The following is a 20,545-nucleotide window of genomic DNA, read 5'->3' as shown; positions in this document are numbered from 1 at the left end:
AAATCCAGTGTGAAGTTCCCACAGTCAGCGATGGTTTGGGGAGCCATGTCAGCTGCTGGTGTTGGTCCACTGTGGGTCATCAAGTTTAGAGTAAATGCAGATTTTAGAGCACTACATGCTTCCGTCTGCTGAAGAGCTCTTTGGAGATGATTTCATTTTCCAGCATGATCTGGCACCTGCCCACAGTGCCAAAACCACCAGTAAATGGTGTACTGACCATGGCATTACTGTCCTCGATTGGCCTGCCAATTCCCCTGACCTGAACCCCATAGAGAATTTGTGGGGTATTGTGAAGAAGAAGCTGAAAGACACCAGACCCAACAATGCAAATGAGCTAAAGGCCGCTATTGAAGCATCCTGGGCATCCATAACACCTCAGCAATGTCACAAGCTGATTGTTTCCATGCCACGCCGCATTGATGCAGTAATCCGTGCAAAAGGATTCCCAACCAAGTACTGGGTGCATTAATGGACATTTTCAAATGTTTGATTTTGTTTTGCTGTTATAAATCTATTTTTTTACTTGGTCTGAGGAAATATTCTAATTTTTTGATAGGATTTTTGAGTTTTCTTAAGCTGTAAGCCATAATCAGCAATATTAAAATAATAAAAGGCTTGCAATATTTCAGTTGATTTGTAATGAATCCAGAATGTATGACATTTTGTTTTTTTAATTGCATTACAGAAAATAAAGAACTTTATCACAATATTCTAATTTTCTGAGACAGTCCTGCATATATGTATTTTTATTCTTTATTACACATTTTATAGCTGGTGCAACTTATACTCTGGAGCGATTTATAGTCCAGAAAATACGGTATATATCTGTGTGTGTTTATGGCAATAATTTGAAAAAGTAACACCCACAAGTCTGGACTGACTAGAAGTATATATTATATATAAACATATTCTTTTGTTCAGACAAAAGTCTGAACAAAAAAAATCTGTTTATATTCATTACGTAGACATGATGAATCTCATCGAAATAAAAAAGTATATTTCTGCACAAATATGAAATCTCCGGTATCAACAAAACAGAAAAGCGCCCAATTGTACATTTGGAATGTGGTTGGGATTTCAACTGCTCGCAAACTCGATTTTTTTTTTTTTTTGGGGGGGGGGGGGTGGAAAAACAAAGAGGTTAAGCAAAAAACTATTTACACCCAAGTCATCAAATTACACCAAACGGATAAAGTTATTCATCATCATCACAATAACCTTCAACTTTACTCTTTGCTGCAACTTTTGTCTTTGTAAGCCTGGCGGTGTTTTCATCTTGCCCTAAACAGGAAGTGGGTGAGGGCCACAGCTACGTGAAGATTAGTCCGGCCTCGGCGTAAACTTGGAAGACCTTCTCGATGGCGTTGACGTAGGCAGCGGTTCGCAGGTCCAAACCCAGCTGGAACGTGCTGGCTGTGCGCATGATTTGCTACGGCAAGAATGAAAAGGTCAAATGGCTGAGCACGGAGAGGTCAAAGGGCGGGCAGGAGGCGTGCGGGTGCCTCACACCAAGTGTGGAACGGCTGTGACGCGGTCATCTGCCACATGCAAGGAATAAAATGTATTGGAGTCGATGATTCCACTCACACTGACACACTCATACGCAGTGGGCTAGCGGATCGTCGCCGTTGTTTGCTCGCTGTCCGCAAGCCTCCTATTTCTTCTGGACACCGCAAATGTATTTTCATGTAGCTGATGAAATTACACGGTTCAGACAGGAAATTGGGCGTCAGCATAGGAGGTGGATCCGGTATATTTCAATGTAAAATTGTTCTGCGAACTCGTTTTTTCTTTTAATTCACTAAAATATCTCATATCTACAACTTACAGACCTTCCATTTCAGCTAACTGCCTAGCTTGGCATGAGTTGGAAATTTGAAAGGCAAAAAACTAATTCAAAATAAATTAACATGACAAAAAAAACACTATACAAATACAAAACATGTTCAACCATCGTAGAAGAGCCAAAGTCCCAGCAATAATGTCCAAAACGTCTGTCAATGTGAACGAATGGATGGCTATTGTTTACAAATAGCTCTCTTTTACTCTCTTTTTATCAAGTGAACTCAACTCTTTGGCGTGAACCCTCCCTCCCCGTGATCCTGTGGTCTCATGGCCGGAGATTTACGGAGGCGCAACGCAGTTGATTCCCGCCGGTGTGAGTTGCAGTGTGCCGGTGTAACACAGAAAAAACGTGCCCCAGCCGTTCCACACCTTTGTGAGCATAACGTTACCCTGGCGGAGCGCTCCATGGTGAAGGCCAAGCCCGAGTGGACGATGTCCTTCTCCGACGCCCCCTGTGGCACAGTACAGGTATTACTATGTACACAAGCACAAATGTCTCGAGCGTCGAGGTTTATTGTCATTGCTGCTTTTTGGAGGGGGTTGACAAACTGGAGATAAAAGCAGCATTATGTGGCACCAAAGCCAAGCAACGTGACAATGAGCCAGAGTTTGGCAGCTATTCGGGCCCTTTGCTGCCACCCACCCGGCCCCTGCTTAGACCAGACCTTGACATCTGACGGCCCTGAGAATCGATTGACAATACCGTCGTTAGCTGCAAAGCGTTTGCCCCCTCGGGTCAGCTCATTTCTGCCATCTAGCCTTGTCCGCATCCCGTATGGATGGACTTGACAGGCCACCCAAGGCACAGATGCGTACGTGGCCGACACACATTCAAGTACTCACAGCAATGCGTGCCTGGAACTCAGACGTGGGAACAATGGGAATGGCGCCGCCATGCTTGCCAAATTTCCTCTCCAAACTCTCCTGGACCGACACTGATGAGGGACAGAAAAAAACGTCTCCAGTCCAGTGAGACTGACTGGACTACTGTGGCTCGGTGAGGACATTTCCACTTGGATTTCAAAGACCTTTTTGCTTTACAATGTTTGGCGAGGGAGGGTTCGCGGGAAGACGAGGCAACTTTTCACTCGTCATCCACTTTCAGCAATCTCGTGACTTGGGAATTTGGCGAGGCCCATCGCCATATTCACCAGAGAATCCATGAGCAGGCCATTTAAGAGGACTCAAGTCACTTGTAATCTGGAGATTCTGGCTATGGAAGCAATCTGGCGCTTGGGAGCTTCAGAGAAACGTGCGGTTATCTCGCCAGTGAATAGAGTCAGAGCTCCGGCTTGCGGACGAGCGGCGCCGGGACATCATTCTGCACCGTTCCAAAACGTCCTATGAACTGCTCCAACTAATGGACAGACAAACGGGTCGGCGCCAACTCTCATTTGTTGCACAAGTGGCCACAAACGAGGCATTCTTCCAGTAGCAGCATCAAGAGCTGTGAGCGTTTTGAATCCAAGCTGAAACGTCCACAGTGAGCCACACCCGTCCACTCGACCCAAAGAAACTTCTCACTCACTCAGCAGGTGGTAGTTGGAGTCTCGCTCGTACTTGAAGGTCAGGCGGCCGTAACTGACGTGATTGAGGTTCTTTAGCCACTCGAAGTACGACACGGTCACACCGCCTGCGTTCAGGTACAAGTCCTGGAGGAGGGAGGGGTTGTTAGCCAGGAAACGGTTGGCGCAGGGATTGAGGAGCTGGCGGAGTCTCACCGGGATGACCAGGATGTTTCGGTCCAGGAAGATGCGGTCGGCCTCAGGCGTGGTCGGACCGTTGGCGCCTTCTGCGATGATCTGCCAAACAACACAGACAGCGAGGCCTTCAGCTCTTGGGCGTCGGCTAGCAGACGCACACAAGCGCCCCCCACCCTGGCCCACCCCAGCTGCAGATGACAAGAGCGGCACCTTGGCCTTGACGTTGGGGGCGTTTCTTTTGGTGAGCTGCTTCTCTCCGGCGGCGGGAATGAGGATGTCGCAGTCGGCCTCCAGGATGCTCCCGTCGTACGGCGAAGACTTGGGGAAGCCCACGATGGTCCCATTGGCCTGGAGACACACACGCACGCATGGCTTTTTCATCCTGTCAAGGGCAAGGCGACAGCTTGGGGTTTAGGGGGTGCGCACCAGTTTGTAGTCCTCCAGTTCTTTGGGGTCAATGCCGTGCGGGTTCCAGATGCTGCCGTCAATCTCGCCCACTCCCACGCATTTGGCTCCGTAGCGGTGAAGGTAGCGCATGGAGTGCAGACCCACATTGCCAAAACCCTGAGTACAAGCCCAAAGGCTGCATGTTTTCCCCAAATTGCTTTTTGCTAATGATGCTTTTGGAAATATTTAGGACCTTGAAAAATTCTTTGACAAAATGTCCCTCGCGCTGCCACATTTGTGGCATGTGGAGGAGGAAGGCCGTAAGTGGGCATGGTACATACAGTTTGTAGAGTCGAGCATCAGAGACATGGATGTCAGATGGCGGCTCGCTTACCTGGACCACGAAGGTTTTGTCGCGAAATCCGGGACACATTCCCAGCTTGCCCATGTAGGCCGCCTCGTTGACAAAGTTCTCGATGCCATGGAAGACTCCCCTCCCGGTGGCCGAGATACGTCCGTGGATGCCCCCCTGGCTGATGGGCTTGCCGGTCACGCAGGCATGAGCGTTGATGTCCTGTGGCAGGCGGGTGGCTTAGCACACATGGTCACCTCGTGCAGCCCGCAAACTCACATTGTAGCCCATGGTGGTGGCAAAGGTGTCAGCGATCCAGGACATCTCGCGCTCACCCGTGCCCATGTCCGGAGCGGGAACATCGATTCCGGATCCTGCGCGCCACAAAACGGACATTGGTGCCTGGCCGTTCGTCCACTCAGCTCTTTGCCGGCTTGTGTTTTTTTGGGGTTTCTGTGCTCAAGGGAAAGCAATTCAGGAATGGTGCCACCATCTTGGACACAGAGTCTTTTGCCAGTAGGCGGGGGCCCATATTCCATTCTGCCGCCATGGTAAGCGCAGGCAGAAATAGCACAGGACAATGTTTCTTTCTTTCCAGACAAAAATGGGTTTCCTCCACCGTATCTTTAGTGACATTTTTATGCAAGTCCTACTTCTGACGTTTCTACAGGGTCCTTGAGACTTGTGGGGGTTGTTCCCTTTGCCGATATTTGACTTACCGATGAAACCTTTCTTGGCGAGCTCCACGGTGAACCTCCTGGTGATCTTCTCCAACTCATTGTCCTGGAAACGATCAACAAGAAGGATTTCTACACATGTACATTGAGGTCAGGGGAACGCAGAAGCAGGAGGACAGGATGCTAATGTGATGAAGAAGCGGCGGAGGCCCAAGAACAATGTCCATGAGACACAAGAGGAGAACAGCGATGGTAAGAAAGGCAGAATTACGGAATATTTCCTGGGATTGATCTTGACTCCCGCCTTTGCGCCACCAAAAGGAACATCTAGGAGACATGCGGACAAAATGAAATTCGTCCAAGTGCAGAGCAGATGCACTGAATTGACTGACCAACCACAGCACACTTGTAGGTCATCAGCGACGCCAGCGCTTTCACCTCGTCGACAGACACGTCCATGCTGTAGCGGATGCCTGAAAGGCAAACCACAATGGGACAGAGGTTTTCAACGGCTGGTCCACGGCCCATGCGCCCTTTTCCAATATTACATTGCACGGCCGTGCTTTCACAATCTTACAACATCATTACATGAAACAATTCATCCATTTGGATGGTTCAATTCAGTTTGAATGGTCGCTTGCTCAAATTTTCTCAACTGTGAATATTCTCCCATTTCTGTAGAAGCAGACCCATTCACTTTGTGTAGAGTTAAAAAAAAAAAGGCATTTGGAAACATTGACATTTTTGCAGGTTGGAGATAGATGTTACGGACCAAACCGACAATGAAATCATTCTCAATGTATAGTGGGTCTTGGACGCAACTGGGAGGAAAAGATGGTGGCGCGCACAGATGCAGTGGCCCGGCGCTCCTCAGCTGTTGGCAGTTTTGTAACTTTTTTGTAACTTTTCTTGTACCATTTTTAGTACTCATGTGCAATACAGCAGAGCGGAACTGTTGTTGGTCACAGTAAACACCTTCTGCCCGCAAAAGAACTTGATTCTCTGGAACACGATTCCAGGACTAGCGGCCAAACTAAAAGCTGGCCCGTGCAGGCTGGTCATCCCCAGCCTCTTTCATGCTGACGCCCAGTCGATGACCAACGGGATGGACGAGCGGAACACATCTCACAGTCTGGAGTCCTGTGTCTGGTTGTTGCGGAGTCCTGGCTGGACCATTGTATCCCCAACGCGGCTATCGAGCTAGCGGGCTGTGCTGTCTTCAGAGCCGACCGAACAACAGACATTTTTTGAGACCATCCATCAATCCATCTTCTGCTTATCCGGGGTCAGGTCGCGAGGGAAGCAGCTTTAGGAGGGACTCCCAGACTTCCCTCTCCCCAGCCACTTCATCCAGCTCATCCCGGGGGTTCCCAAGACGTTCCCAGGCCAGCTGAGAGACATAGTCTCTCCAGCGTGTCCTGGGTCGTCCACGGGGTCTCCTACATGTGGGTTATGCCCGGAAAACCTCCCCAGGGAGGTGTCCAGGAGGCATCCTGATGAGATGCCCGAGCCACCTCACCTGGCTCCTCTCAATGTGGAGGAGCAGCGGCTCTACTCCGAGTCTCCCCCGGATGAGCTTTGCCTTTTGGCTCAGCTCTCTCTTCACCACGACAGACCGGTACAGAGTCCGCATTACTGCCGACGCTGCACCGATCCGCCTGTCGATCCCGCGCTCCATCCTGCCCTCACTCGTGAACAAGACCCCAAAATACTTTAACTCCTCCACTTGGGGCAGGATCTCATCCCCGATCTGGAGAGGGCATTCCACCCTTTTCCGACCGAGGACCATGGACTCGGATTTGGAGGTGCTGACCCTCATCCCGACTGCTTCACACTCGGCTGCGAACCGCTCCAGTGAGAGCTGGAGATCACGGCTTAAAGAAGCCAACAGCACCAGGTCGTCTGCAAAAAGCAGAGACGCAATGCTGAGGTCCCCAAACCGGACACCCTCAATGCCTCGGCTGCGCCTAGAAATTCTGTCCATAAAAGTTATGAACAGAATCGGTGACAAAGGGCAGCCTTGGCGGAGTCGAACCCTCACTGGGAACGAATCCGACTTAATGCCGGAAATGCAGACCAAACTCTGACATCGGCGATACAGGGACCGAACCACCCTTATCAGTTGGCTCGGCACCCCGTACTCCCGAAGCACCCTCCACAGAACTTGCCAAGGGGCACGTTCGAACGCCTTCTCCAAGTCCACAAAACACATGCGGACTGGTTGAGCGAACTCCCATGCCCCTTTGAGGATCCTGCCGAGGGTGTAGAGCTGGTCCACTGTTCCACGGCCAGGACGAAAGCCACACTAGTCCTCCTGAATCCGAGGTTCGACCTTCCGACGGACCCTCCTCTCCAGCACCCCTGAATAGACCTTACCAGGGAGGCTGAGGAGTGTGATTCCTCTGTAGTTGGAACACACTTTCCGGTCCCACTTCTTAAAGAGGGGAACCACCACCCCAGTCTGCAAATCCAGAGGTACCGTCCCCGATGTCCACGCGATGTTGCAGAGGCGTGTCAGCCAGGACAGCCCCACAACATCCAGAGCCTTTAAAATCTCTGGGTAGATCTCATCCACCTCCGGGGCCTTGCCCCCGAGCAGTTTTTTAACTACCTCAGTGACTTCGACGCCAGAGATTGGAGAGTCCACCTTAGAGTCTCCAGACCCTGCTTCCACAATGGAAGGCGTGTCGGTGGAATTGAAGAGGTCTTCGAAGTATTCTCCCCACCGACTCACGACGTCCTGAGTCGAGGTCAGCAGCACGCCATCTCCACTGTAAACAGTGTTGACGGTGCACTGCTTCCCCCTTCTGAGACGCCGGATGGTGGACCAGAATCTCCTTGAAGCCGTCCGGAAGTAATTCTCCATGGCCTCGCCAAATTCCTCCCACGCCCGTTTTTTTGCCTCACCAACCGCCGAAGCCGCGTTTCGCTTGGCCATCCGGTACCTGTCAGCTGCCCTAACCCTAACCCTTACTGCCGGTGTCCACCAGCGGGTTCGGGGATTGCTGCCATGACAGGCATCAACCACCTTACGGCCACAGCTCCGGTCGGCTGCCTCAACAATGGAGGCACGGAACATGGTCCACTTGGATTCAATGTCCCCCGCCTCCCCCGGGATGTGGGAAAAGCTCTGCCGGAGGTGGGAGTTGAAGCTCTACCTGACAGGGGATTCTGCTAGACGTTCCTAGCAGACCCTCACAGAGCGTTTGGGTCTGCCAGGACCGGCATCTTCCCCCACCATCGGAGCTAACCCACCACCAGGTGTTGATTAGTTGACAGCTCCGCCCCTCTCTTCACCCGAGTGTCCAAAACATGCGGCCGCAAATCCGATGACACGACTACAAAGTCGATCATCGAACTGCGGCCTCGGGTGCCCTGGTGCCAAGTGCACACATGGACACCCTTATGTTTGAACATGGTGTTCATTATTGACAATCCGTCTCGAGCACAAAAGTCCAATAATAGAGCACCGCTTGGGTTCAGATCGGGGGAGGGGGCGTTCCTCCCAATCACGCCCTTCCAGGTCTCACTGTCATCGCCCATATGAGCACTGAAGTCACCTATAGAACGATAGAGTCCCCAAAAGAAGCACTCTCCAGCACTTCTTCTAAGGACCCCAAAAAGGGTGGGTACTCTGAGTTGCTGTTCGGTGCATCGGCACAAACAACAGTCAGGACCCCGTCCCCCCACCCAAAGATGGAGGGAGGCTACCCTCTCGTTCACCGGGGTGAACCCCAATGTGCAGGCGCTCAGCTGGGGGGGGCAATAAGTATGCCCACAGCTGCTTGACTCCAGAGTGAAAGAGAGTCCAGCCCCTCTCGAGAGGGCTTGTACCAGAGCCTAAACTATGTGTGGAGGCAAGTCCGACTATGTCTAGTCAGAACTTTTCTGCTTCACACACCAGCTTGGGCTCCTTTCCAGCCATAGAGGTGACATTCCATGTCCCAAGAGCCAGCTTCTGCAACCGAGGATCGGACCGCCAAGGACCCTGCCTTTGGCCGCCGCCCAGCTTGCTTTGCACCCGACCCCTTTGGCCCCTCCTACAGGTGGTGAGCCCATGGGAAATTTTTTTTGACCACTTTTTAAAATCAAGAACTTCAAGATTGAGCAACAGCTTTTTTCATCAGGCTGTTAAAATCATCACCCCACCCCTGCTCATCCCTTGCGAAGACTGACCAAAGATTGCATTTTATCTGTATTTTATATTATTTTATATACATGTATGTGCATGACCCCCCATGAGGAGCTGCCAAACTGATTTTCACAATTAACACTCCATTAACAGTGTCAATAAAGGAATTCAATTCAATGTATGGGAAAGCGATTGGGCCAGTGGTGCCCACTTCAGTGTCTGACCTGCTGACTGGCCAAAGGCAGCCGGGATGAGGGTCAGCCCGTCTCCAAATGGATGGATGCTAACCAATGTTAGTTTTGTCGAGGACTCAGTGAACGCTCCTTTGCAGCCGTGCTATGACGAACGTTTAACTGCCTCATGTCGTCACTCACAAGTGCAAACTCACTGCTTGTCTTTCCTTAACAGTGACAATAAAGGAATTCAATTCAATGTATAGGAAAGCCATTGGCCCAGTGGTGCCCAGTTCAGTGTCTGACCTGCCGACTGGCCAAAGGCAGCTGGGATGAGGGTCAGCCCTTCTCCAAATGGATGGATGTTTTGTCGAGGACTCAATGAACGCTCCTTTGGAGCGGTGCTATGACGAACGTTTAACTGCATCATGTCGTCACTCACAAGTGCAAACTAGCTGCTAGTCATTCCTTGACTTTCAAGAGTGTCGGTTGGTCATTACATCACTCCCCCACTGTTTTTGATTGGATTTTGTTTCATCATGGAATGGCACCAGGGAGACGTAATGGGGGTAGGGGGTGGAATGTGTAATTTATGGTAATTTTTAAAACCACAGAGTTTTTTCTCATGGCCAATTACTAACGTAATTGATGGAATAATCAATAACTGCAGCATTGTAATATATTCTGTCATATAGTTAATGTCAAAAACGTCCTCGATCTGCCAGGCAAACCCGAATGTTGACATTCCTGATCTGGCGAAGCCTTTGTTCAGTCAACGTCATCCATTCGAGGTTCAGAGGAAGGGCGACTCCGGTGGTCCCCGCCCCGCTCTGCCACGGTTTGCAACACCTCACCCACCCACCAGGCCGTCCCCCACGCGGTCTGACCTCCCTTGCAAGGCATCCTATGCTGGCTGTGCTGAGCTCGGTAGCCCTCCACGACCTCCCACTCGCCGCTGTCCCTCTTGATGGGGAAACTGAGGCCGAGGACGTGGTTGCACGGCTTGATGATCTTGAGGATCCCGCAGACGCGCTTCCTCTTGTTGTCGGCGCTCTCGCGCGTCTTCAGCTCTTCCACCAGTTTGTCCTCCACGATGGAGGCGCCGCGGTCGAAGAAGCCCTCCACCATGGCGAAGAAGTTGGGGTCGTCGTCGCCGCTCGACTGCGCGGCGGCCAGCTCGGAGTAGGCGCGGGGGGGCAAAGAGTAAAAGCTGCCCGTGCGCCGCACGAGTAGCCCGGCCAAGTTCCGCTGGTACATCTTGTGAACTTGGAGGAGCCGGGTGACAAAGTTGGCGCAAAGACGATGAGGGAAACAAAGTTGGAAATGTCAACGCGGAAACGGAAGCGCGACAAAAAAACAATACTCAACTGATTAACTCCTCCCCCCTAACCCCCCCCCCCCCCACCACCACGCATACACACACACACACACACACACACACACACACACACACACACACACACACACACACACACACACACACACACACACACACACACACACACACACACACACACACACACACACACACACACACACACACACACACACACACACACACTCTTCTTTCTTTTCCTGTTTGACGACTTCACCTGGAGCCTGGACCGCTAGTGGAGCTCGTTAGCCGCCTAGCCTAGCTTAGCCTAGCCTACCATTAGCATGCTGTATTTAGGAACCCCCCGCTTTCGTAAAGTGTATTTGTCAACTCTGGCCTAACAACTGCACCTCCTCAAGTGTGTCCCTTCAAGGTTCCTCAAGTCGTCTCAATGAAAGGTATTTATTCATTTATTTCAGCAATTATTTTACTTAGTTGGTCGATTGTCAATCAATGGGAATGAATTTGAATTAAATAATTATCTGAAGAAAAAGCACAAGAATAGTAGCGTTATAATTCCTTTGATGATGGTTATTGTTAAGAAACTCTGCACTTGTATTGCGTTAGTGGAGGTAACTGTGAACAGATTCTCACCTTGGGTAAAAATAACCAAATAGAAATGCACAATGTGATGTGAACAAACCACACATCAATCATTTACCAGAAATAATAACACCACCTAAGTAACCCAATGAAATCTTTTCTAATCGGAAGACACCATGGGCCCCTTCACGTCGCCGTTTCTAAGACCCTCTTGTTGTACACGCTGTGGGTGAAGCTTTGCTGTTGGTCGATGAAAGAGGAGCAAGACTTTAAACGTTTGACCAGGCAGTATGAGGGTAGTGGGAAAGAAGATGTCACCATCCCAGCGTCTACAACAGGGGTGGGCAATTAATTTTTACAAGGGGTCACATGAAAATCCTGAGATGTGTCAGAGGGCCACACTAATGAAAACTTAAAACTGCTCAATTTTCTTCCATTGTAAAATGCACTAAATTATTTATTTTGAATAGCTGGTACTGGTAATTAGAAGAATACAATTATTCTGTTTATATTTATATTAAGCTATGTGAAATTGTGGTCAAATTAAAAAAAGATCATTAATCAGTACAATTTATTCTTAATTTCTTTAACTTTTCCTCAAACTGTGAATTACATCACATTTATAGAAACACATCAATGTGTCCTCAACCCGTCTTGTTACGGTACGTCGGGAGAGTGACACATTCTCAAATGCGCTCTTTTTCTCCGGGCATATCAGTGCAACAGAGTCCAATAAGCACTCCTTAATAAACTCTCCGTCAGTAAACAGCTTACTTTTTCTGGCAATTTTGTGGGAAATGACAAAACTTGTCCTGACCGCTGCATCTCTGTGGGTGTGAAGTTTGATAAAAAGTCCTTGTTGGGCTTGCAGTTTTGCAAGCCATGCATCAGCCTACGTGCAAAGACGGGCAGACCGCTCATCGGGCGCACAGGAGCTCTTCAGTCTGACGACCCGCTCCCTTCGAGGATCTGACGAGCCCTCGAGCGCATTGAGCTACTTGCCCCAAGACGAGCTCCTGAGTGCAGCAAGGCGCTCCCCAGAAGGTTCTGGTGAGACCATTGGTCTGGCCCAGCGGGCGGAGCGAGGAGGTGTGGTCCTGGAAACCACCTCATATGGCGTGCTGTGCTTGCAGCAGGCCGGCCGTCCCGCCTCGTCTCCCGCTTCCAAAAGAGCTCGTCTCGGCGAGGCAATAGGTGGCCGTGGTGCCAACCCGTTTCCTGCTTCCCCAACACTTCTTGGCCAGTGTGCCAAAGCAAAGGCTCGCTATCGGGTTCTGGTTGCCATGGTTCATCCCTGTCAACTAAAGGAAATCAAGGTAACTTGTCGACGACAGCACACAAGAAGAAACAGAACCTCACGAGTGGTTGCTCGGCCCAATTCCAAGGTCAACGTGCAGTAGCTCCCATCCTTCTAGGTCAAGTGCGAAGCAGTTAAGGGCTCCCTGGTGTCCCTGGCCAGTGTGGTGGTGACGGACCAGTCGGACGTGCTGCTGTGGCGACGGGCGGCATTCTGGGCAGCGGCACTCGGCGTCGGAGATGTCGTCTTCATCACAGGTATGCCAACACTGCAACCACAAAGTCAACTTGAAGGAGACACTGGGGGTCTTAATGGCATTCCCTGAACATGTCTTCTTCACAATTGAGACTTTGTTGAGTTTGTGTTGTTTTACACCTCAGCCTTCGTGAGCCACCCCCCCCCCCACACACACACACACACGCGCGCGCACACACACACACACACACAGTCGCAGAAAAAGGGTTGTGCCATTCTGAACTTTGACCTCATCCATGTCAGGCCTGCGGCTGAGTGAGGACACCTGGAGGGGAGAGAAGATACTGCAGTCCACCTTCAGCAGCAAATTGCTCAACTTCGGTCATGTTAGTGCTCTCACCTGCCCCACGGGTACTGCTCCAGATGCCCCCTTACCCTGGCTCATCCCCTAGGTACACCTTAACCCCCCTCCCCATCTCTCAGATGGTGGCCTTATAGATGCTGCCTCAGTGTCTTCTCTTTGCAATTTCCTTGGAAAGCGGCGCCCCCTGCTGCTGTCCACGCTACGACGCTCCCCTCAGCATCTGGAACGCCTGCCGTATGTCCCCCGTGGCCACATGGGGTCAACATGCTGGTCCACACCCTATTGCGCGTTACACACACATACGTCAGCACGGGTGAGTGGGACGGATCTGCGATGGGGGTCACTTGTCATCCGCGGGTGTCCGTGCGTGTCGGGACATGTCTAGGTCTAGTCAGGTGTCCTCACACGTCAATTCAGGGCTGGTGAAAACCAATAAGATTACATTAGACTAATAGATAAATATATAAATAGATTGAGGCTATTTATTAGATGTCCACGCACGCTTGAACTGACGGCTGTCACAGAGGCGAGGCCGGTGATGTTAAGAAAGCTGCAATGTGCTAGAAAATGAGGCAGCGGTCCATGGCTGGATTTCTTTTGACTTTCCCCAATCTGTCCGTTATTTTCTTGTTTCAATCCCCATTGGACAAGCGTGCGTGTCATGATGTGCTGTTCTGAGTGAGGCATGTCATCAGGTGCATCATCCCATGTGTGATCCCACATGTGGCAGAGTGGCGAGCTGAGGTGGAGTCTCGCCGCAGGTCGGCTTTGGCTCGCCACGCAGTGGCGAGCGTGGAATGGGCCAATGGCCGTAAGGGGGCGCTGCTGCTGTGGGGTTCGGCTCTGGACTGGCTTCCAGGCTTCAGGACGCAACTAGGTGGGCTTTCCGTCTGCCTGTCTTGTGTGGTGTTACGTGGCGGCGTGCTGACTTCCCGTCGCGTTCAGACGCCGTCTGGGACGTCCGCTTCCTCCTGGTCATGGAGGGCTCAGATTTTGAGCGCGCTGAGCTTCACAGCACTCCCTGGAGCCACGCCCGGCGACTGGATGCAACTGACCACCGGCTGGGCCGATTCCTGTGCGTCACGGGTCGCACCATGGAGATGGACGTGGACACACTGCTTTCGCAGCAATACTCAGGTGGCAGCCTGTCCTGGTGGCACCGAGTCTATCCTTATGCTGGCCCCGGTGCTTACGCGTGTGAGTAAATGGGATTCGGCGACAGCGTAGAGCTTTTGCCAGGAAACACAGACCACACTTGTTGTCCTCAGGAAACGTGCTGCTCAGGGTACGAGTGTTGGCCTTCCGCTTTCGGCCTTATGGCAGCATGGCAGCGGCCCTGCCGTCCAGCTTGGACGGCTCCACGCCTCGTGCCGCAATCTCTGCGATGCTGAGCGGCGATGTGACCGACTTGGGCTGCAGCCGGTGCGCTGCCGAACTGGACGTTGACGCCAACGAAATTTATGCCCCATGCTACGTTTGCCTGCCCGCCGGCGCCGTGCGCCACTACTACAGGTGAGACATGGCTGCCACCCATCTGCCTCGGACTCCTTCAAAGGTGGCCGCCATCCGCAGGCCGGCTGTGCTGACGGTGAGCGGGCAGGGCTCCGGGCAGGCAAGCGTTCAGGTTCCCACCGTCGCCGCGCATAAGATTCTGGGCATGCCGCCCGGCCAGCTGCTGAGAAACGTAGGTGAGAGCTGCTTTGAAGGTTTCCTCCCTACGAACTCTTTGCTCTGCTTTTAATGTTGATGTGGCAGTGGAGAGGCTCCGCACACTCCTCTGCCTTCCCGGGAAAAACGTGGCCATCTCCGTGCGCAGCCTCGTCTTGTGCGACAACAACGGTGCGGCCATCAGTCGGGAGTTGACACTGCTCGAGCTGCTCTTTGTCCTGGACCCGTGAAAGCTCGGCTCGGTGCGGCTCGGATCAGGTCGAATGGCATCTTTTGCCAAACATTACTTATAGCGATGGAAAACAAGTATAATACAGCACCTTCAATGCAATTCATCTGATACAGCTACTCAAAATACACCCAGAATAAGTGAAAACATAGACCGGACAGCTATAAAATGAGCCGAAAGACTGACGCTAATGCTATGAGAACAAGGGCCTCATAGACACGCAATAATATGACAGTGAAATAGTTCATTATTTTTGTGTCATTTCAAGCTTACTGCTTTACTGTATCTGTCGTTTCCATAGATTAAAGGAACTGAACCATCAATGAAACAAAGTCTTTGGGTGAAATCTTCTCTATACTGACAAAAGATTTCTGAAACTCGTCCTTGAACAATCAGGACTTTGCAGGACAGTGTAATGAGTTTTGTGGATTGATGCATCCAACAACGCAACATTTTGATCTCTCCACTTTGGCAGCCTTGAGTTGTTTGGACTACAAAAATCTCTCTGAGCAATACGGATGGTGGATTTGTGAAACCGTTTAGCCACACCCATTACCTTACATTACCTTGTTTGGTAGTTCCGCCCCAAAGGATGTGACGTAATAGATAAAAATACAAAACAGAAAATGGAGAAAACTGAACGGAGTAAAAAATAGCCCCCACACAGATCATAAAAGTATCTCTGCAACACCTGGAGGGATAGATTACACTTTTCTACAATCTTAGAGACTCCAAGTGCACAATAAAAAGAATATAAAAGCAAAAAGAGGGGACAAAATATTTGAATGGACCCTTTATCGTGTCAAAAATAAGTTTTTGTATTTGTCATTTAGTTTGACATGAATCTGTCAGAATTTTGCTCTCCCAATTAAGGGAACCGCCCTCGGCCTCCCAAAATTCCACATCCTTGTGGGACGCTTACAGGTCTCCTTGCGTTTATATGCAGCGAGGCTTGCCCCCAAATTCAAACTGGACTGAGTTCTTCCTGTGGTTGAATTGGGGTCCCGGCCTGTAGATTGTGCTTAGCGTGCCATCGCTGCCACCGCATAGAACCCCGATGCCCGTAGCCCTCGTCTTTATGCAGGACGGAGGCAGGAGATTGTGATTGGAATTCCGATAGCAGGCATGTGTGTTTGGAGCGGGGACTTGCACACGTATGGGCGAGATGCTGTCAAGCCCTGGCCTCGGCTAGCCACGAGTGAAGACATTGGTGGCCTGCCTCGATTGCTGCTCGCCGAAAGCTCTGGTCAAAGACTCCAGGGTGACTGAATCAATGGTTGAATCAATGTCGGCCTGTCTCCAAATCAGCCCGTCTTAGCTCCCAGATGCTGATCCAGCTGGACCCCCCTTATCTCCTGACTACCTCAATCTCCTCTGCTTGGTGTTGGCCACGTGTTTTGGCGTGCCAGTTGGGACCCAGGACCGAGACTTGGGCACACGCTCACGATTGTGCGCCTTTCGGTCGTCCTTCTCCTCGCCCCTGGGGCAATTTTCAAGTGCGCTGTGGATGCGCTCGCCTTGGAAAGGCCGTCACAATGGACGGAGGGAAGTACAAACAAGCAACCAAAACGTGCAAACATGAAGCCGGCGCCTTAATCTGTGACATTTGATGTTTGCGCTCATTTTGGATTTCATCGGCAATCTGGAAGACAGTAACAAAAGGAAGGAAGTGCTGCTTGGCACCATTTTTAAACATCACAAATCCCAAGCGGAAAGAAGCACAAAGATCTCCCCTCCCTGAAGGGCATTTACACCTCCCATCTCACCCGCAAGGCGACTACGATTGTGAGTGATGTGAGTCACCCCGCTCACTCTTTGATCTTCTGCCATAAGCAAGTGCTCCACCAGCCATCATGACCACATTCTACCGTGGCACCATTGAGAGCGTCCTCTCCAGTTGTATCGCTGTGTGGGGTGGAAGCTGCACTGAATACAACATGAAGGCCCTGCAGTGCATAATGAACACGGTGGGATTATTGGTGCTTCATTGCCCTCCCTGAAGGACATTTACACCTCCCATCTCACCTGCAAGGCGACCACGATTGTGAGTGATGTGAGTCTCCCCGCTCACACTTTGTTTGATCGACTGCCCTCTGGGAACAAGTACAGGAGCCTGCGCTTCCGCACCGCCAGACTCACCAACAGCTTCATTCTCCAGGCTGTTAGGATCCTGAAATCTTTTCCCCCTTCTGCGTAGCGTCCTGTACTTTTTGCGCTATGTTCTGACTGTCTGCTGTATGCGCACTTGCTCCATTTTTGCTCCTCTTATTTATTGTTATTTGTTTATTTATTATTTATTAATCACTCTTATTTATCCATTGTTTGTGCCTTCTTGTTTTATTTTCTTGTGTTGTTTACTTGTATGTACATTGTGAAGTATGTCTTGTCACCATGGGATAGTGGGAACGTAATTTCGATCTCTTTGTGTGTCTTGGCATGTGAAGAAATTGACAATAAAGCAGACTTTGAGGTTACATGCATGTTTGCTTTTTCACTTTGTATACACAACTGTCATGTTTACAGGAAAATTAAAACTAAACTGTCAACGGCTCAAGTTCTCCCTCTTACTGAATAATTGTCCGCGTTCAAATCAAATGGAATCAAATCACAGCTTCTGCAATGGTGTGAGGTTCTTAACAAAAGACGGAGGCTTCGAGCAAAGCCTCAAAGATGCTTTTGAGCCACACCAAGTTACCAGTTAGCGTGGAGAGTGTCTTTTTGCTGAGCTAGCTGTATTTGAGCTCTCCTGTCTTCTTCCCACAAGGCGTTCAAACGTGTCTTGACCCTGTCGACAAAAGTAATGCCACGTACGCTAAAACAGATCACTGAATCGAGACGCTAGCTTGATTTGGTGAAAATCAGGATGAGCACAAGATGCTGGGCGGGAACCGCGGATGGGAAGAGGAAAGAATGGGGGGGAAGAACTTCTTTCCTGTTGCTCTAGTTTCCTCTGGATGTTTCTTCTGCCACATCCATCAGATCACCAAACAAATCTGATGGCACAAAAACGTTCGGCGTCACTGAGAAATACTTGCACCATGCGAGTCGCACGTCACGTCTATGGCACTCCCTTGTCAAGCATTGCACACGTTTGCCAAACGTGACATTTGGGATTGTGGGTGCATGTGTGTGGGTTTGTGGGGGGGTGGACACTTACTGTATCTTAAATCCCAGCAACAACTTTTTTAGGTTGCCTCGTCACGTATGTGTGTGTGCGTGTGCGTGTGTGCGTGTAATTTGAGCATTGACCCCCTCCAAATTTTTGCTAGCTGGTCAAGCCGGTTTTCCATTGTTGATAGAATTAACCAGGCGAGGTACCAAGAACTCATGATTTTGTTTTGAAACTGTGATTATTTTTTTAGTGTGTCTCATTTGACGGTAAACTCCATTACAGGCTTGCTTCAAGCAACACGGGGCATTTTGGGTTGCTTTGCAACCCAGGCACTTGCAAACACACTCGTCGTGGTTTCGCTCATTCCGCGTTTTGGATCTTAACGTTTTTAATGCCTTCATTGAAATCACAATACAATTTCCATGTAATGCCCAGTGCTAGAAGTACTATTGGTTTCAGTACTCAAGTCTCTACTTGATGACCTGCTCACATTAGCTCAACGTTTTTAGTTATGAGAAAGATCTTTTTACCAACAGTGAGACGCTCTACTACTTGTTGACCTGCTTGCGTTAGCTCAACTATTATAGTCATGAGAAAGATCTTTTTACCAACAGTGAGATGTCCGCACTCACCTCCCTCACTTAGACCTGCTCCATCCCTTGGTCTGCCTGGTGCCCCCCCGGCAGCTCCGCACCCTGATCCTCCGGCCCCGCCTCCTGCCTGTCTCTCCGGGCCATCAAGCTCGTTGAACAAGCCATCAAAGCCCGACTGCTTGGCCTTCTTGTCATTGTCATCTCTGTCCAGGAATCTGGAGAAGAAACTTCCCTTGTCGTCGTCGTCGTCGTTCTCTCTCTTCTTGTCGTCACCAAAGGAGAAGATTCCTCCTTTGTCACTCTCGTCCTGATTTTTCTTGTCTCCTCCCAAGAAAGAGCTCAAGCCTCCTTTGTCCTTGCTCGTGCCTTTGACCCCGAGTGCGTTCTTCACCATGCCCCCCACGATGTCCCCTGCGCACACACAAATGGACACACGGCTTGCTTTTCACGGGAATGTGTGCAGGCCCTTTGCTCAAGCTCGCTTTTCATTCACACAATCCACATTCACTCAAGGAATATGATGAGCAGAAGATGAGCCCCTATATGCTGTACCATATTGACCTCCAGAGGTGGGCACGTTTTACACTTTCTACTACTTTCTACTTCCTAGCCCTGTTGTGGACTAACACAAAACGATGTACTGTACACTGTTTCAGCTCCTGTACGTCGTGTTTAGACCAGAGGTGTGAGCAACTCTGATGCTCGAGGGCCACTGTTCTTCCCGTTTGACACGTCTCCCTCGTCCAACACAGACATGATCTGCTCCTCAGCGAGCTCCGTACTAGCACGATCACATTGAGAAGGCTGTGGACCCGACTTGGTAACCCCTAATACTTGCTTGAACTGTTACACCGCATCATGGGACTGCTGACAAAATGGAGGAGGCCAACGTAAGAAGCAGCATCATGTTCTCTACTTACCCACATGATCTCCGAACATCTCAGCCATTTTGTCCATCTTCGACGTCGGCGAGTGTGTGCGCGTATTAGGCGAGGTTGGGTCACTGAGCGCGACTCTCTTTGCCACCTTTCTTTTATGGCTGCACCGGGAAGTGGCCCTGACCGTACCGGACGGGCAGGTTCCGTCTGTCGCTCGCCAAGTGTGCGTGTGTGTGTCTGACTCACCTGAAAGGCAGAACAAACACGCTTGTGTTTGAGTTGAAAGTCACATGATTGGCTTGCAAGAAAGGGTGGGTGAGCCTTGTCAATGTGCACATTTAAAAGCCATGACCCAGAAAAGACGGCACATTCAACTTTATACTCGACACCAAAGACTGAAGTGACCTGTGGGTTAGCATTTTTCTCAAGATGGGTCCAACAGCTGTTTTGAACCAATTTCTAAATGTGGAGTTGGCTGGTTTGAATCAGCACAGAACATCATTTCCACCTTTCCACCACGTTTGAACATTTTATGTTGGTTCGGCAACCCACTCTTGACGGCTTCCAGCGTTTTCTGGGGGTGGTGCGTCTTTACTAGAGCGAAGCTATTGCTCCGGCATACCGGTGGCAAGTTTGCAAATCTCGTTTTTATTGAATATCGGTGCCATTAGATTTGCGCTGCTTGCTACAATGGTGAGGCGCTAAAACCTTGAGCAGCTCAGCCCCCCGACGTTGAGCTTGAAAGGTGATGTGGAGAGCCGGCGCTAAAAGAGAGAGCGGAGAATTCTGCCTTTATCGACAAAGGACTGACTTTCTGCCATGGGAAACACCAGTTGCTTTTTTCTGCTCAGTGTCAGCCACAATGCGGCGCACGCTGTGATGGCGTGTGTGTGATGTTTGGTAATTGCTGCCTTAGTCTATTTTTAAGTTAGAATCAAGGTGGCAGGGTGTGTACAGAATGTCAACACAAGCTATGTCTGTTGGGGTGTGTGTGCGCGGTTTCCATGTTGAAAGCTGAAACC

At 50.3% G+C, this 20,545-nt stretch overlaps 3 protein-coding genes and 1 long non-coding RNA gene across 6 annotated transcripts in view; 2 read left to right on the top strand and 2 right to left on the bottom strand.

Annotated features, from left to right (window-relative positions):
- Positions 1 to 1,122: 1,122 nt before the first annotated feature.
- LOC148393617 (glutamate dehydrogenase, mitochondrial-like) lies at positions 1,123 to 10,635 on the bottom strand. 3 transcript variants are annotated; one of them, XM_088385669.1, is made up of 13 exons: positions 10,157 to 10,635; positions 5,357 to 5,437; positions 5,236 to 5,291; positions 5,007 to 5,070; positions 4,567 to 4,661; positions 4,330 to 4,509; positions 3,975 to 4,112; positions 3,732 to 3,896; positions 3,567 to 3,647; positions 3,374 to 3,497; positions 2,689 to 2,780; positions 2,235 to 2,297; positions 1,123 to 1,429 (listed from the first exon to the last, which is right to left on the bottom strand). In XM_088385669.1, the coding sequence occupies exons 1-13, from the start codon at positions 10,524 to 10,526 to the stop codon at positions 1,310 to 1,312; spliced, it is 1,629 nt and encodes a 542-aa protein (XP_088241795.1). In that variant the 5' UTR covers positions 10,527 to 10,635; the 3' UTR covers positions 1,123 to 1,309. The 3 variants fall into 3 exon arrangements, with proteins under 3 accessions (XP_088241795.1, XP_088241796.1, XP_088241797.1); XM_088385670.1 differs by having other exon boundaries at positions 3,759 to 3,896; positions 10,157 to 10,634; XM_088385671.1 differs by lacking the exon at positions 10,157 to 10,635 and adding an exon at positions 9,576 to 10,150 and having other exon boundaries at positions 5,357 to 9,496.
- LOC148393612 (uncharacterized) overlaps positions 9,871 to 20,545 on the top strand; it is a 21,623-nt gene continuing 10,948 nt past the window's right edge. Inside the window, exon 1 of the long non-coding RNA XR_015860580.1 lies at positions 9,871 to 11,042. This is a non-coding gene — a long non-coding RNA (uncharacterized LOC148393612). The remainder of the gene's footprint in view (positions 11,043 to 20,545) is intronic.
- On the top strand, positions 11,478 to 15,272 carry shld2 (shieldin complex subunit 2). The gene is given in 11 exon segments (XM_088385367.1): positions 11,478 to 11,527; positions 12,059 to 12,503; positions 12,603 to 12,741; positions 12,983 to 13,090; positions 13,163 to 13,285; positions 13,288 to 13,356; positions 13,774 to 13,920; positions 13,989 to 14,180; positions 14,312 to 14,555; positions 14,616 to 14,731; positions 14,799 to 15,272. Coding segments are annotated over 11 exon segments (1,776 nt in total). The 3' UTR covers positions 14,942 to 15,272.
- On the bottom strand, positions 17,405 to 19,756 carry LOC148393615 (uncharacterized). Its single transcript, XM_088385673.1, has 3 exons — positions 19,566 to 19,756; positions 18,685 to 19,056; positions 17,405 to 17,933 (listed from the first exon to the last, which is right to left on the bottom strand). The coding sequence occupies exons 1-3, from the start codon at positions 19,600 to 19,602 to the stop codon at positions 17,881 to 17,883; spliced, it is 462 nt and encodes a 153-aa protein (XP_088241799.1). The 5' UTR covers positions 19,603 to 19,756; the 3' UTR covers positions 17,405 to 17,880.

The sequence above is a fragment of the Syngnathus floridae genome, chromosome 9 (genome assembly GCF_059516105.1).
Source record: "Syngnathus floridae isolate MCC-2025c chromosome 9, RoL_Sflo_1.0, whole genome shotgun sequence".
Taxonomy (NCBI): domain Eukaryota; kingdom Metazoa; phylum Chordata; class Actinopteri; order Syngnathiformes; family Syngnathidae; genus Syngnathus; species Syngnathus floridae.
The sequence above is the reverse complement of the archived record's forward strand: the minus strand, read 5'-3'. Positions and strand labels throughout refer to the sequence as shown.